This window comes from Sebastes umbrosus, chromosome 14 (assembly GCF_015220745.1).
Source record: "Sebastes umbrosus isolate fSebUmb1 chromosome 14, fSebUmb1.pri, whole genome shotgun sequence".
NCBI lineage: Eukaryota > Metazoa > Chordata > Actinopteri > Perciformes > Sebastidae > Sebastes > Sebastes umbrosus.
Window position 1 is genome coordinate 14,238,919 of NC_051282.1, and position 13,959 is coordinate 14,252,877.

General features: G+C 40.5%; 1 protein-coding gene across 1 annotated transcript; it reads left to right on the plus strand.

Annotated features, from left to right (window-relative positions):
• Positions 1 to 1,058: 1,058 nt before the first annotated feature.
• Positions 1,059 to 11,615, plus strand: LOC119501885 (trichohyalin-like). The gene is made up of 14 exons (XM_037792581.1): positions 1,059 to 1,281; positions 1,755 to 1,864; positions 2,511 to 2,872; positions 3,198 to 3,451; positions 3,566 to 3,664; positions 3,754 to 6,546; positions 6,639 to 6,786; positions 7,651 to 7,756; positions 8,034 to 8,190; positions 8,346 to 8,438; positions 9,100 to 9,186; positions 9,602 to 9,743; positions 10,466 to 10,545; positions 11,159 to 11,615. Exons 1-14 carry the CDS (start codon positions 1,186 to 1,188, stop codon positions 11,213 to 11,215), a joined length of 4,584 nt encoding a protein of 1,527 aa, XP_037648509.1. The 5' UTR covers positions 1,059 to 1,185; the 3' UTR covers positions 11,216 to 11,615.
• Positions 11,616 to 13,959: the final 2,344 nt, after the last annotated feature.

A 13,959-nucleotide genomic window follows, 5' to 3' on the forward strand; every position in this document is an offset into this window, starting at 1 on the left:
GTATGTGTGTGTGTGTGTCCATGATCACGGTGTCGGTCAGATGGTACTTAAGCAAATTAAGAGCTCTTTTGAGGATTAAAAGGTTCTCTCCACTGGTGATTGGATTAAATGTGTCAAAGAGTCCATGTTGGGATGGGGGTGAGGAGGAGGTGCGATGTTTGACATTTAAATACTATCATCCTCAAAACTTCATACATATCAGTCTTTTTGTGACGTATTTCCTTTAGAGAATCACTGTTTAGCCTCTTGCTCTCCTCTTCTCTCTCCCAAAGGAACCAGCAGCATTAACAGTACCTGGAGGTAAACAGGCTGGCAGCAGTGCGTCTAAAACCAGTGTTAGTTGTGGAAGGAGCAAAAGCCTCAGCAGCAGAGGCAGTGATTCATCTGCTAGCGACAGTAAAGCTGGTGGCAGTTTGAAAAGAGGCAGCCTCAGCCACCAGGACCACCAGGGCCACCAGGACCATCAGAGCCACCAGGGCCATCAGGGCCACCAGGGTCGCCAGGGCCACCGGGGTCCCAGACAAGGGTCTCGCCCAGCACGACCAGCTTTCCGCCTCTGCAGCAGCCGCAGCTTCTCATCCCTCCACACCTCCTCTCTCACTGCTGCTCCATTCACAAGGAGCAGCCGCTCCCTCAGTAGACTCGACCAAAGAGCCACCGGAGACGGTAATTTCATTCATGTTTGATGTATATGTGTATATCTGTAGTTATTAAGTATATTTACAGAACATTTATTCAAATGAAGTTATATTACAGTCAAGTAGTGTTGGCACCACAGCAAAGACATTGTTCAATTTAAATAGTAGCTCTAAAGATTTTGTGGGAAAATAATGATAAATATCACTAAAGATGCTACTCATTGTTTTTATATTCCGCTTTTGTTTCTTTACTGTTGTCTCTGAAACAGATTCAGACCGTACAGTTTCAAGTTCACAAGTAAAAAAAGGACAAACCTCAGAAAAGAAAAAACTGAATTCTGGCCAGCAGTCCTCCTCTGAGGAGCAAACCAGGTTTGTTGTTGTTTTTAAGTTTTAAGGCTAGATTTTTCATTTTATGGTTTCTTTGTGAAATGCTATTAATGTGTCATATTTCAAATTAAATATAATGACCGGTTTTGTCAATCTGTTCCATTTATGTCTCCATCATTAAAGGGATAATCAGTGTCATGGTGATGAAGCTGAGAAAATGAAAACAAGCAGCTCCTCTGAGCCACCGGAGTCTTCCTCCTCTTTGGTTTCCACCGCTGCATGTCATCATCACTGCAACAAAGTAAAGAAACAGGTACTTCTTGACAACTGTAGTTTATCAGTATGTGATATATTTAATACTACTTTGTGTTAAGATATTTAACATTACACAAAGTAGTGGATTTATCTGTCTTTTCTTTCTACTGTACTGTGTTGTATTGTGCTGTTTTCTTATTGTATTACCATCAACACATCTACAGTCTATGCACATCTAAGTCTTCTCTAATTTAGCATATAGTTTCATAACACACATTTTCACCACTAACCATAATTAACATTTGAAGTTAAGAAAATGCTTGAATATAGAGAGTTAGGTAGCAGAAGTCAAGCTTTTTTGATACTACCCAATATCAAGGGTAAATCAAGATAATCCAACATTTCAGATAAACTGTGACAAGATGTTAATACATAATACACAGATACGACTGGAAACCTGTTTTGTAAAGCAAACACATCCACTACCTTTCACTTTAAAGTGTGTAATGAATAATGTTTCTCTTTCCACAGACCAGAGATGGAGTGTACACGCTCTGTGCTATGACCTCTGGGATGAAACGCAACTGGGTCCAAGCCGTGTTGAAGAACGTGAGGCCCAGTGTTACACCTGACGTCACAAGGTAAATACAGTTTTTATTTAAAATTTAGTACAGGCAAAATACACATTAACAAACTCGATGATATGATGACATGACAGTATAACCTCACAAAAAGAGAAAATAAAATAACGAAAACACTTTGACAAAAGGAAAATGAATAACAAGACACAAAAATAAAATCAATAGGATCCCTCCAGTAATTAAAATAATTAGGTTGACAGTACCGATACATCTAGAAACTGAAATATACATATGACAAGTAGAGTATATTTAATATTTTACATAGTCCCAGTCTTCACTAGAGCAAATAATTTTCTATTTCATGTTGTGTTGTGCTAAACTTTAAGAATTTCTTTTTATTATTATTTTTAAAGAAAAATAGCTTTGCAATGCACTTTTAGATTCAGATTAGTTCTTGATTGAGCTTTGAATACAAATATTTTAACAGAATAATTGTATTTATTATCTGGGGACAATTTGTATCCATGAAGCCTTTAAAAGTGCTGCATAATTGGTGTCAAATTTGTATATAAAATGTATTCCACTGTTCCAGATCTCATGGGATCTGCCATTTCATTGAGAGTTTACATCATGAAGTACCTTCACAAGCTGTTTTATGGCTGTTACTGGATTTAACATAAATAAGTTTCTTTGTCATTCCTTACAGCTCCCTTTCTGAGCAAAAGACCCAACAGAAATCACAACATCTAGACTCGCAGTCAGCTGAGAGTCTGGAGAACGCTGAATACCCAAACAGCTTTTTTTTGCAAGAGCACAAAACCAGCGACTGTGGCGAGGAAACACATCAGCAGCAGCAGAAAGAGCAAGAAGTCAAACTTCAGCCAGAGACGGAGCAGAGTTCTGCTGATGGAAGCTCTGCATCATCTACGACCTCCTCTTCTCATCTGTCCTCCCCGAGCTCACCCTCCGCCTCCTCTGCTCCATCTCTCATCAGTCCTCCATGTCAGGTGGAGGAGGATGAAGGTGCTTCCTGTCTTCAATACACACTTGTTGCAACCACACAGACAGGTGAGTCACAAACAAGCAAAATGTCATCACAGAGGTTTTCTTTAGTAATTGATGTTTAAATTAAAGGTGCATACTGAAATTTCATGTAGATGCTCAATGTATAAGGCCTATATTACTTCAGTTGTGGATGTACTGCTTAATGAAATACAAAAATAATTGTATTTGTGAGTGTAAGCTGCTGGTCATTTCAAGATATTAGTGGTTTGCAATCATGTACCATACATTTGCTCCATAGGGGAACAAACATAGTGATACATGTCTGCATATTTTTACATTTCATATCAAATTGTACAGAATTAATTTCTGTGAATAACCTGTGTACCAGGTGTGACAGATGCATCATCGTGTGTTGAAGGAGCTGGAAGTAACGGCTCTACTTCCACAACAATGCCGTCAAATGTGTCATATTTTGATGAACATTCAAATCCGCGGAGTGAAATTGAGCAGAGTTGGCAGCAAGTTCAAACTACACCCCGGAGCGAGGAGCAACAAGAAGTATCAGTAAAGGTCACCTGTGAGTGCATGAAAGAGGCGGATCGATTGCCCCATGAGCAGCAAACTGGGCAACTTGTCAAAGAGGTGAGTTTGAGTGTGTGTATATAATTAAAACAATTGATTAAAGCATTTTCACCTGAATACATAAACACACAAATACCTGCTTTGTGTGACAGTTTTGTAACTATTTCTCTACAGCTGGAACAAACACAGAAGGAACTGTCTCGACTGCAGCAGTTAAACAGAAATCTTCAGGATGAGCTACAAGAAGAGAGAACGAGACATTCAAGAGAACAGGTATAACGCAGAAGATACTCAAACATAAGGCAAAATATCAGCATGCGAAGCACAGTTTGTCCTTATTAAAGCTCATTGTTATCCTGTAGGACGATCTTCTCTCAAACTCCAACTCGCCTTCAGAACAAGCGTTGGCTTTTCAGCGACTGCAGAAGGTAAACCAAGAACTCCGCTGTCAGCTCGAGGCTCAAAACAGGAGCCATGAGGAATTCAGGGAAGTTGAGCTACGGCGAAGGGTGGATCTCTTAGCTCAACAAGCACAGCTACTGGTCACCGGTGACGCCACAGCACTCGCACAAGCCCACCTGGAGCAAGATCGCCGGCAGTTTCATGAGCAGCAGGTGGAGTGGGAGCGTTGCGTGGCCTCCCTGAAGTCCCAGCTGAGTAACAGCGAGGAGCAGAAGAAGGAGGCCAGGTCACGCTTCACACAGCTGCAGCAGGAGATGCAGAGTTACCACAGTCTCCAGCAGGAGGCCGATCGCTTGCACGAACATCTCCAAGAGGTGACGACTCAGCTTCGTGCTAATGAGGAGGCGCAGGCTGAAAAAGAGGCTCGCCTGCAGAAGCATCTCGTGCTCCTTCAAGCAAGTCAGGACAGAGAGCGGAGGAGCTTGGTCGCCAGCCTGGCACAGGCAGAGCAACACTCAGGAGACCTTCAAGAGAGGCTGGACAGGGCTGGGCAGCAGGTGGACAGCCTGAATAAGACTCAAACCTGGACCAGAGACATAGAGGAGGCTCAGCAACAGCTTCAAGAGGAGCTGGCGCGTACGGTATCTGCTGTTCAGAAACTCCAAGAAGAAAGAGAGCAGCTTGACCATCGCTGTCAAGAGCTGCAGAACCAGTTATGTGAGGCAGACGGGGAGGTGAACAGGCTGCAGAGCCGCTTGAAAACAGAAGAGACGCACTACTACAATCTCGAGCATTCGTTCGAGAGAGTTAGCGAGGAGCTGCAACTGGCCTTGGGGAAGGTGCAGCAAATGGAATCTGAAAGACAGGAAATACGAGAAGGCTACGAGAGACTCCTGGACAGGAAGGAGCAAGAGCTGAGTGAAGTTTTGCTGAAGATGGAAGTCTTGGGTAACAGCCTGGAGGAGACGGAAGTGAAGCTGAATGATGTATTGAAAGGTAGCACCTGTGTCTCAGAGCCTGCTCAGCAAAATGAGAGACAGACAGCTGATCTAAATGATAGCAGGCCACAGGCAATAGACAGTCGCTCCAATGCAGCTGAACATGCAGGAGATGACCCAGAAAGGTTCATGTCCGTGATCCAGACACTTGAAACCAAGCTTTATGCAACAGAGGAGAAGCTAAGGGACATCATGCAACGACTGGAGGAGCACCAGAGTCACATCAGCTGCCAGGACCCTCACCTTTGCTCCCAGCTCACCCGGAGCCGAGCCACCGCTCAGCACCTCAGCCTGCTGCTTCACAGTCGGGCCAAGCAGAGCCGGAGCTTCGCCCAGGAGACAGAGAGCCGCTGCAGGATGCTGGTCGGCAGGTTTCAGGTCGCACTGAACATCGTACAAGCCTGCAGAGGGAGGCTCCAAACCGCTCCGTTTAACATCACAGACTTTGAGAAGCATTTGGCCACCGTTGCTGCCTGTCTTCAGCAAGGAGAGAAAGACGCAGAGAAACAGCAGCATGAATCACGCAATGCCAGCAAAGGAGAGGACAAGATCCTCAACGATGAGACATTAGCTGGAGCTGAGAGCAACATAAGTGTTAAACCCACTAATACATCACCCTCAGAGGACGACGTGGAAAGTGTTGGGAATTGTTTAATGAGGGAAGTGTTTGTAGTAGAAAAAATGGTGTCTGTCCTTCAGAGTCAACATGGCATTGGGCAACTGGCACCAAGAGAGGATGAGGGGGATTTGGCACACAGGTACAAAAGCATAATCTCGCAAAGAATCGCTTTAAAAACTGAACAAACTGGGAGATCTGAATGTGACAACAGTGGACCTTTAGAGAGGGCCATCGGTGGAGCCTGTGCTGAAGCAGAGCTCATTTATGCCGCCTTCAAATTTCAGCAGCAATATGAAACTCAAGTGAAGCTTCAAAGGGAGAGTCTGGCTGATATCAATCCCCCTGAGTTGGCTCCTTATGAGGAGCAAGTGCAGGGAGAAGGTGGAGGTTCAGAAGGATCTGCAGAACCAGTTGAAAAGGATGAATCTGATGTCCAAAAGGAAGAGGCAGAGAAAGAGCCAGAGTGGTTAAAGAGACTAACATCCCGGCTGCAGAGAAGGGCTAAATTCTTACACCAACTCTGCCAGGAGGTTTGTGATGGCGATGGAGTAGAGACTAGAGTGGACAATAACTGGGAAAATGCTTCTGCAGCCGACTTAAATCGTATGCAGGAGCAGGCGAAGTTGATTTATTTGTTAGACAGGCTGCACTCGGATTTAGAGCAGCAGCAAAGTGAGGCGTTACAGGACAAACTGCAAGCTCTGTGCGAAGAGCAGGACATCACATTAAAGGATGAGCAGGAGGCGTTTACTCAGGCCTTATGTCAGCTCCAGGAGGACAACAGTGTATTAAGAGAAGAACTGGAGCGTGCAAAGCAAAAGATAATATCTGTAGAGACCGGGAACAAGAGACTCCTGGAAGATATACGGAAAATTCAGGATAATCACAAGGAGCAGATGAAAAAACTGGAAACGGAGTTTCAAGAGAAGATAAGGGAGCTGCAACAGATCCACGAAGAGGAGATGAAACACTTGCATGGTTATTACGCCAAGTCTTCAAAAGAGAACCAGACCAAAACCTGTTCAGAGACTGAGGGTACCTGCTCCCTACCAGACCAGACTGTGATGGAGAGGAAAACAATGCTGGCAGGTGGTGCAGCAGCCATGAGCGACCAGAAAGATCCTGAAAAACCTGAGGTAACAAAGATCTTATTTCTTTATCAGGTAATCTGTCTCTTTAAGTAAGTAAGTAATCATTGATTTTGAACTTTTTCTAAATTTCAAAATAGGCATCTTGTGATGAAGGTTTCACTGCTATGGAGGAGATGCACAGGCAGCTGATAGATGATCTTCAGCAGCAGCATCAGACGGAGGTGGCAGCTCTGCTGAAGGACAAAGACAAGCTGCTGCAGGAAGAGACAGCGGCCACGATGGCAGGTAAACGTCTTTCAGCAACAAGTCATACAAAAATAAAAGCACTGTAGGCTTGTTAAGTCAATGCAAACTGAATTTCACTCTTTTTATTTATTACTTTTTTTGTGACAGGGATTTTTTGTTGAAGTTTTGTTGATTGACGAACAATGAATAACAATGAATAAAGATCATTCGTGTAATAACATGGGAACTGACTGGTTGAACTACATTAGTTTAATAAATGTTACAAATTACGGCTGTAAATCGATTAAAATATTTAATCGTGATTAATCGCATTAATTGCAGATTAGTTACACATTTTTTATCTGTTTAAAATGTACCTTGAAGGGAGATTTGTCAAGTATTTAATACTCTTATCAACATGGGAGTGGGCAAATATGCTGCTTTATGCAAATGTATGTATATATTTATTATTGGGACTCAATTAACAACACACAACAATGACAAATATTGTCCAGAAACCCTCACAGGTACTGCATTTAGTAAAAAACATGCTCAAATCATAACATGGCAAACTCAAGCCCGACAGGCAACAGCTGTCAGTGTGCTGACTTGACTATGACTTGGCCCAAACTGCATGTGATTATCATAAAGTGGGCATGTCTGTAAAGAGGAGACTCGTTGGTACCCATAGAACCCATTTTCATTCACATATCTTGAGGTCAGAGGTCAAAGGACCCCTTTGAAAATGGCCATGACAGTTTTTCCTCGCCAAAATTTAGCGTAAGTTTGTAGCATTATTTAACCTCCTTCGGATCTTCACTCAGCAAAAAGAAGACTTGAGAGTTACTTAACAAGAAGCTTTTGTCCATCATGAAAAGTTAGTTGAAGATGAACAGAAATGAACTTTGTCGTATCTTTCTACAGCCATCGTAGCAATGAGGAGAGCCCATAAACAGGAGCTGGAGAGAAGCCGACAGTCTCAGCGTATCAAGGAGAGCGCTGACATCACACAGCTGCACATCCAATATGAGTGAGTGACTACTGGTCCCTTTACTGTGTTTGTTTCTTCTCTCTCACACTGAAGCTTCTGACAGACATCTCACTCTGTTACTGCAGCATTTATTGCAGGGCTATTGGATTTTAAAATAGATAAGATGCATATAAAAACTAGTAGAAAAAGGTAGAAAATTCATACATCAGAAAATATCATAGTATACAAAGGTATATATATATGATGAGATGCATCTATCACTTCCTTCCAGTACAGTTTATGTATTATCATCTGTGCTTTTGCTTCACCACTGCAGGAAGGAGATCCAGCTGATGCACAGGGAGCTGGAGGTGTTGTCGATGCAGCACACTCACAAATGCCTTGAAAACTCTCAGCTGAGCCAGGAGCTGCAGGGTGAGAGACGGTCCTCGATGCAGTACCAAAAAGAAAACAAGGAGCTCAAAAATAAACAGGTACAAAACACTTTCTTTTCACAAAGGTAGCTGAGTATCCTTCATTTGTATTCAATCATCATATTCACATCTCGATAGCGTAAACAGTAAGTGTGTGTATTTCTAAAGATATTTGTAAATCTTTTCCCTCTGTCCCTTGTCGTCCCTTTTTTAAGAGAGAGACAGATGAAATGTCTCAGCTACATTTCTCACTAAATGGGAAACAGTCACATGTTGCCCCTCAAGTAAACGACTTCTATGAGATGGAGGTAAGTGTCTGGAAAACAGAGAGTTTAACCGTTATCTTTGTCCCACATCATAAATCCTCAAGAAGAAGAAAGTAGTGATGCTCTCTGTGTATTTAATTTATTTTTGTTTATAATGGTCTAAGTGGTTTGTACATATTTTCATCAAAATTGACCCGTAGCTTTAGTTTTTGTTCTGTCTTTATCTTTCATTAAACTAACTTGAGGTTATATAAACATATGTATAGAGCACAGGAAGGAAAAGGTGGAAGAGTGATGAATTTCCATAAATATGTAGTAAATGTTTGCACTCATAATCTTCTCTCCTTTACTATAACACATACAACATACTGAAGAATCGTAGCATCTTTACCATACTGTGTTGATGTACTTTATGTCAGGAGAGACTTCAGAGACCAGGTCCAAAGCACACTGGAGCACACGCATTTATGGCACTCAACTAGAAGACTTACGTTTCAACGTCAACTGCGTCCTCATCAGAATCTTCTCTGATGTTAGTTGATTGCCTTTAATCCAGTGTGCTTTGGACCTGGTCTCTTATCTGAAGTCTCTCCTGTTACAAGATTGCCCTAATCTGTGAGCATCAGACAGGCCTACTATTCCTTGTGGAACATTTGAACCTCTTTTCTTCACTCAACATATTTTGATGTACTTTATGTCACAGGTGATTCTGCGGGCGAGGGAGGCAGAAATGCAGTTTCTCAGACAGGAAGCTTGTTCTCTCAAAGAGGAGTTGAAGATTGCTCGAATGGTACTGAAATCTCTTTAAAATTCTCTTTAAGATATCTTGTTAGATTAAATTGCAAATGTAATCTTTAGATGATCTTCTGCATTCATACTTGAAGAAAACATGATTAATTATGTATTTACTGAAATTAGTGGATCAATATAAATGAACAAAAAATATGTCACATCAACAACAAACCTCTCCTTCCATTTGAGACCATTGAGACATAATAGAACAACACAAACAAGTTAACTTGATGAAGACCGCTGCATAAATTATACATATAATTTATCACGTACTGTATGTAAAGTATGCAATTGTAAACAAATTAAAACATGTTAATTTATGTACCCTGACAGTCTGACAATATGTATATACTGTATTATTTATATGAAAAGAGCAACTTTCTAGAACTAAAAACAGTGTGTGTGTGTAACAGGATAAACTATACGCCCAGAACAAGCTCAAGGCCCTCTATACAAACAGCCAGGATGAACCTCATCATGGAGTCAACAAACTCTGGGAAGATGTCAAGTTCGCCACTTGGTCTCCAGGCAGAGACGCTTCAGGACAGAGCCACGGTGAGACACTTTTTACTTCGTGTACATTATAAAATGTTAGAACTTATGAGATTTCTACTCACACACATTCAGGCCTGGGAAATAAGCTTATTCGCTTTCTTGCCAATAAGAGTTAGATGAGAAGATTGATACCACTCTCATGTCCGTACAGCCAGCAGCTGATTATCTTAGCTTAGCATAAAGACTGGAAACAAGTGGAAACAGCTAGCTTGGCTCTGTCCAAAAGGCAACCAAATCCACCAACCAGAACATCTATTCATCTCCTCACCTAACTCTCATCAAGAGAGCGAATACACATATATCCCAAAATGTAGAACTACTCCTTTAACGTCTCATGCTGGACATGAAACAGACATTTCAGGACTACTATTTGCACTGACACTTCTATTTATCTATTTATCTATTTATTAGGTATTTATACAAGGAGAACTACTGGAGAGTTATTGGGTTTTTATATATAGCACTTTTAAAGACCTGATTGCTTTTATACTGCTTTACTCTGTTAATATCCTGTCATCCACTTTTTATTGTGCTGCACTATCGCACTTCACTGTGTTATGTTCTATGTTTGTGACTGTTTTTGTATGTCTGTGTTTGCACCTTGGTCTGTGAGCAACGACATTTCGTTTTAACTGTGTACTTTGTATATGGAAAAATTACAATAAAGTTGAACTTGAACTTGAACTTGAACTTAATTCCCTCCTACCCTCTTGTTTTCTCAGAGGACACCAGTAATGTTGCTTTTCTGAAGAAAACAGAGAAATCGTCCTTCACACGTCAGATCAGAGGAGTGAGGTCAAAGGTAACTATTGCTTTTGTCTATTGATAAATGCTAAACGTTCCCCTCATATGAACCATTTTAACCCTTTTAAACACTCATCACCTCACAGTGAAGTGTTTCAATTGTACTAACTAGCAGTGGTGGAATGTGCAGTATTTGACATACTTGTGTATTTCCATTTTATGCTATCTACTTATACTTCACTACATATCAGAGGTAAATGTACTTTTTACTCCACTATATTTACTTGACACTTATATTTACATTTTAAATGATCAGATTATATGATATGATGCCGTACTATACTACTAATCCACCCAGTAATATACAAAGTATCTAAAATTGTCTCCTTGTTGATGAACTACAACATTAAAAAGCTCTTATATGCATTTGTTAGTGAAAACAATATAATATTCTATGATGATATAACACTGTGAAAGGAGCCATTCTGCATACTGAGTACTTTTACTTTTCAAACTTTTATTACATTTTGCTGATAAAACTTTTGTACTTTTACATAAGTCAAATTTTGAATTCAAGACTCAAAATGTAGTACTTTTAGGCACCACTTGAGATGATAAACTTTCACGCTTTCTGTTAATTTCATCTTTGTATGTGTGTTTTTGTCTTACAGAGTTTGAAAGACGGCCTTTCTGTCCAAGAAAGAATGAAGTTGTTTGAGTCGTTCTGATCCAAACAAGATGTTTCAGAGTAAAACTGCTGTTTGGTCAGAGGATGTATTATATATTATGTCTATAATATATAACTTTTCATTATGTGTAACTTTTTTTTACTGTGTAAAAAGTTGATTTGTTTGTTGTTGATGTATCAGAGTGCCACCAGAGGGAGCAACAAACACTGGCTTTTCTAGATTAACATTTATAAAAGTGTACTATAAAATATAACACAATAATCACAAAGAAATTATATTTATATTTTGGTTCTCAGTACATTGCATAGTGTAACTTGTGATAATAGACACAAAAGATTGTGTGTTGCATCAGTTGTATTCAAACTGTTATTAACATATTGTGCCACTAGATGTAGCATTATACAACATTTAGCAGAGGTAACTTCTGAAACAGAGGTGATGTCGGTGTTCCTGTATCTGTTTTTGATCCATAAAATCTGTTCTAATATGGAAATATTAGTCATTAGTTATATAAAGTCAGACAATAAATTATTTGTCTGTTAACTAAAACAATATTGTTTATGCTTCCCTGTTTCTCTCTGACAGTATCTGATTTTGAGAGCCTACTGTAAGTAAATAACTATGTTGTATATATGTTAATGGAACATTATTATCAGTAGCATGCTGTAAAGATAGATAGTATTTATTGTCCCAGAGGGAGGTTTGTTTCCAGAGCCAGTACATGTTCCAGTAGTTGGCATCCTGAGGTGCTCTTGGTTGCCCACTGTGGTGCTGAAGCACCACGTACAGATAAAAACATACGAGGGATGCAAAACCGAACCGTAAAAAAAACAAAACTGTTGCACCACTATTATATTAAATACAGGCCTGCTAATTATTTGATGAGGTGCCAGAGACATGGAACATAGGTCTACTCGATCATTAAGTAGCCAGCCTTATTTCATGTATGAAATCTGTGTTTTGGCTTCATGTAATATAGAAATATCATTCATTACCATCAATCAATCAATTTATATATTTTAGAGTTCAAACACATTGGAAACCGTTGTGTTTTTCTTCTCCCTCATGTGCAAAACAAACCGAACCAAAACCCCAAAAACGCAATACAAACTGAACTGTTGGCTTGTTGAACTGTTGCACCACTAATACGTACACACAAAATGGAATATACACTTGGTCACATCTACACACATAGCCTATATTTATGTCCCTAATAGCACATCTTCATTTCCTCATTATGGGATATAAATATGAGAGAGAAAGTCTCCTGATAACGTATCAGGAGACTTTACTCCAAATTATAGGCTACTAAAACTAAAAAACAGTGTCGAGATTTACCTAAAGTTAGTTAGTTAGAGGACAAAGTGCTGGTGCAGACATGCACAGGAAATGTTGATATAGCAGAGTTGGTAGGAACATAATACGCATTTTGGCATGCAGGTAAACACAGGTGTAATTGATGAAATTAACTATGGTCCCGCTCTATTTAGTGTGTCACAGTCATCCCAGTGAGCCAGCATGCACAGTACTAGGACCCTGGTCCACCTGAATGCAATAGGGCCATAATTAATGTTATTATGGTGCCTTCAATTGGGGTCGTATTTACCGTGTTCATGAGAAGAGTCCATTAACACCCCCCTCATGTGGTATTCACAACCAGTTTCTGAAAGCTCAGAGTTCACGAGTTGTGACGTGTTTGTTGACGTTGTCAAAAATGGTCGGAGGCCATGGAAGTTCATTTTTCGGAGCATAATAAGTTAATATATTGTAATTTTAGGCGTATATTGTTTTCTTGGTAATTTTACAATAGGTCTGAGGAAAACATTGATAATTCATTATGTCATTATTAGTCATTATGCCTCTGCATTTCCTGCATTATGTTACCGTTGCCTGGCAGCGGTGTCCCCACAACTTAAACACCAAGCATATTGTGGGCACGACTTCTCGTTTCGTAATCATGAGCTCACGAGTTTCATTTGAAGGCACCAGTAATTACACCTCTGTTCATCATGGTGTTCACCCTACAATGACATGTCCAAATGTCTGCTGTGAAAAGGGGCCTATAACTACACAGCGTGAGTCCTGGATGTCTGGTCAACTAAAAACTGAGCTCTCTCCCTGTGCAGCTCTGCTTTTGTCAACACACAGTGACAGTGTGTGTTGACACAGTATGAACCTGAGCTCTCAGGAGCCCGGCAGCAAATGAGGAGGCTTGTGCAGGAAAACACTGATGTCCGCTCTCTCTCTGGATGGACTACTCACATACAGTACTGTACCTCATTAGTGGAGCATCAAGTCTGCACAGAGTCTGCAAGTGATAACACACCTCAGCAGGGTCTCCAACATCATGTCATACAGGAGGAGACGAGTCAGAGGGGTCCCTGTATGCTCATAGAGATCACAAACATTTAGCAAAATGAGTGTGTTACTAGCTGATAAATGCTGCTGACATTACTCCGAGATATGTTGCAGGTTGCCTCAGTTAACCCCTAACACTTAATATGTGTAAACCTACAATGAGAAATTTTACAAGTATGTTTTCTTACTTTAATTTAGCCCGTCCAACTTTATTTTATGGAAACACAGATCCTTAACAATAAATGTGTACATCTCCAGAGATGTGATTTCTGTGTAAATGATAAATCATGGCTCCCAGTGTCCTTGCAGAAGATCTAATTTGTTCCTTGGAGTCGTATTCCTAAAGAGGAACATCGCACCTCATTAAAACCCAACACTCATCTTTCCTTCCCTGTGACTCCAGCGTGTGAAACTGAAGACATGTG

Excerpts from the sequence above, each read along its gene's own strand:
- LOC119501885 (XM_037792581.1), top strand. The coding sequence starts at position 1,186 with ATGAAAACAAGCAGCTCCTCTGAGCCACCGGAGTCTTCCTCCTCTTTG. Across the intron at positions 3,665-3,753 it reads CGAGACATTCAAGAGAACAG|GACGATCTTCTCTCAAACTC; the intron begins GTATAACGCAGA and ends GTTATCCTGTAG. Across the intron at positions 10,546-11,158 it reads TCAGAGGAGTGAGGTCAAAG|AGTTTGAAAGACGGCCTTTC; the intron begins GTAACTATTGCT and ends TTTGTCTTACAG.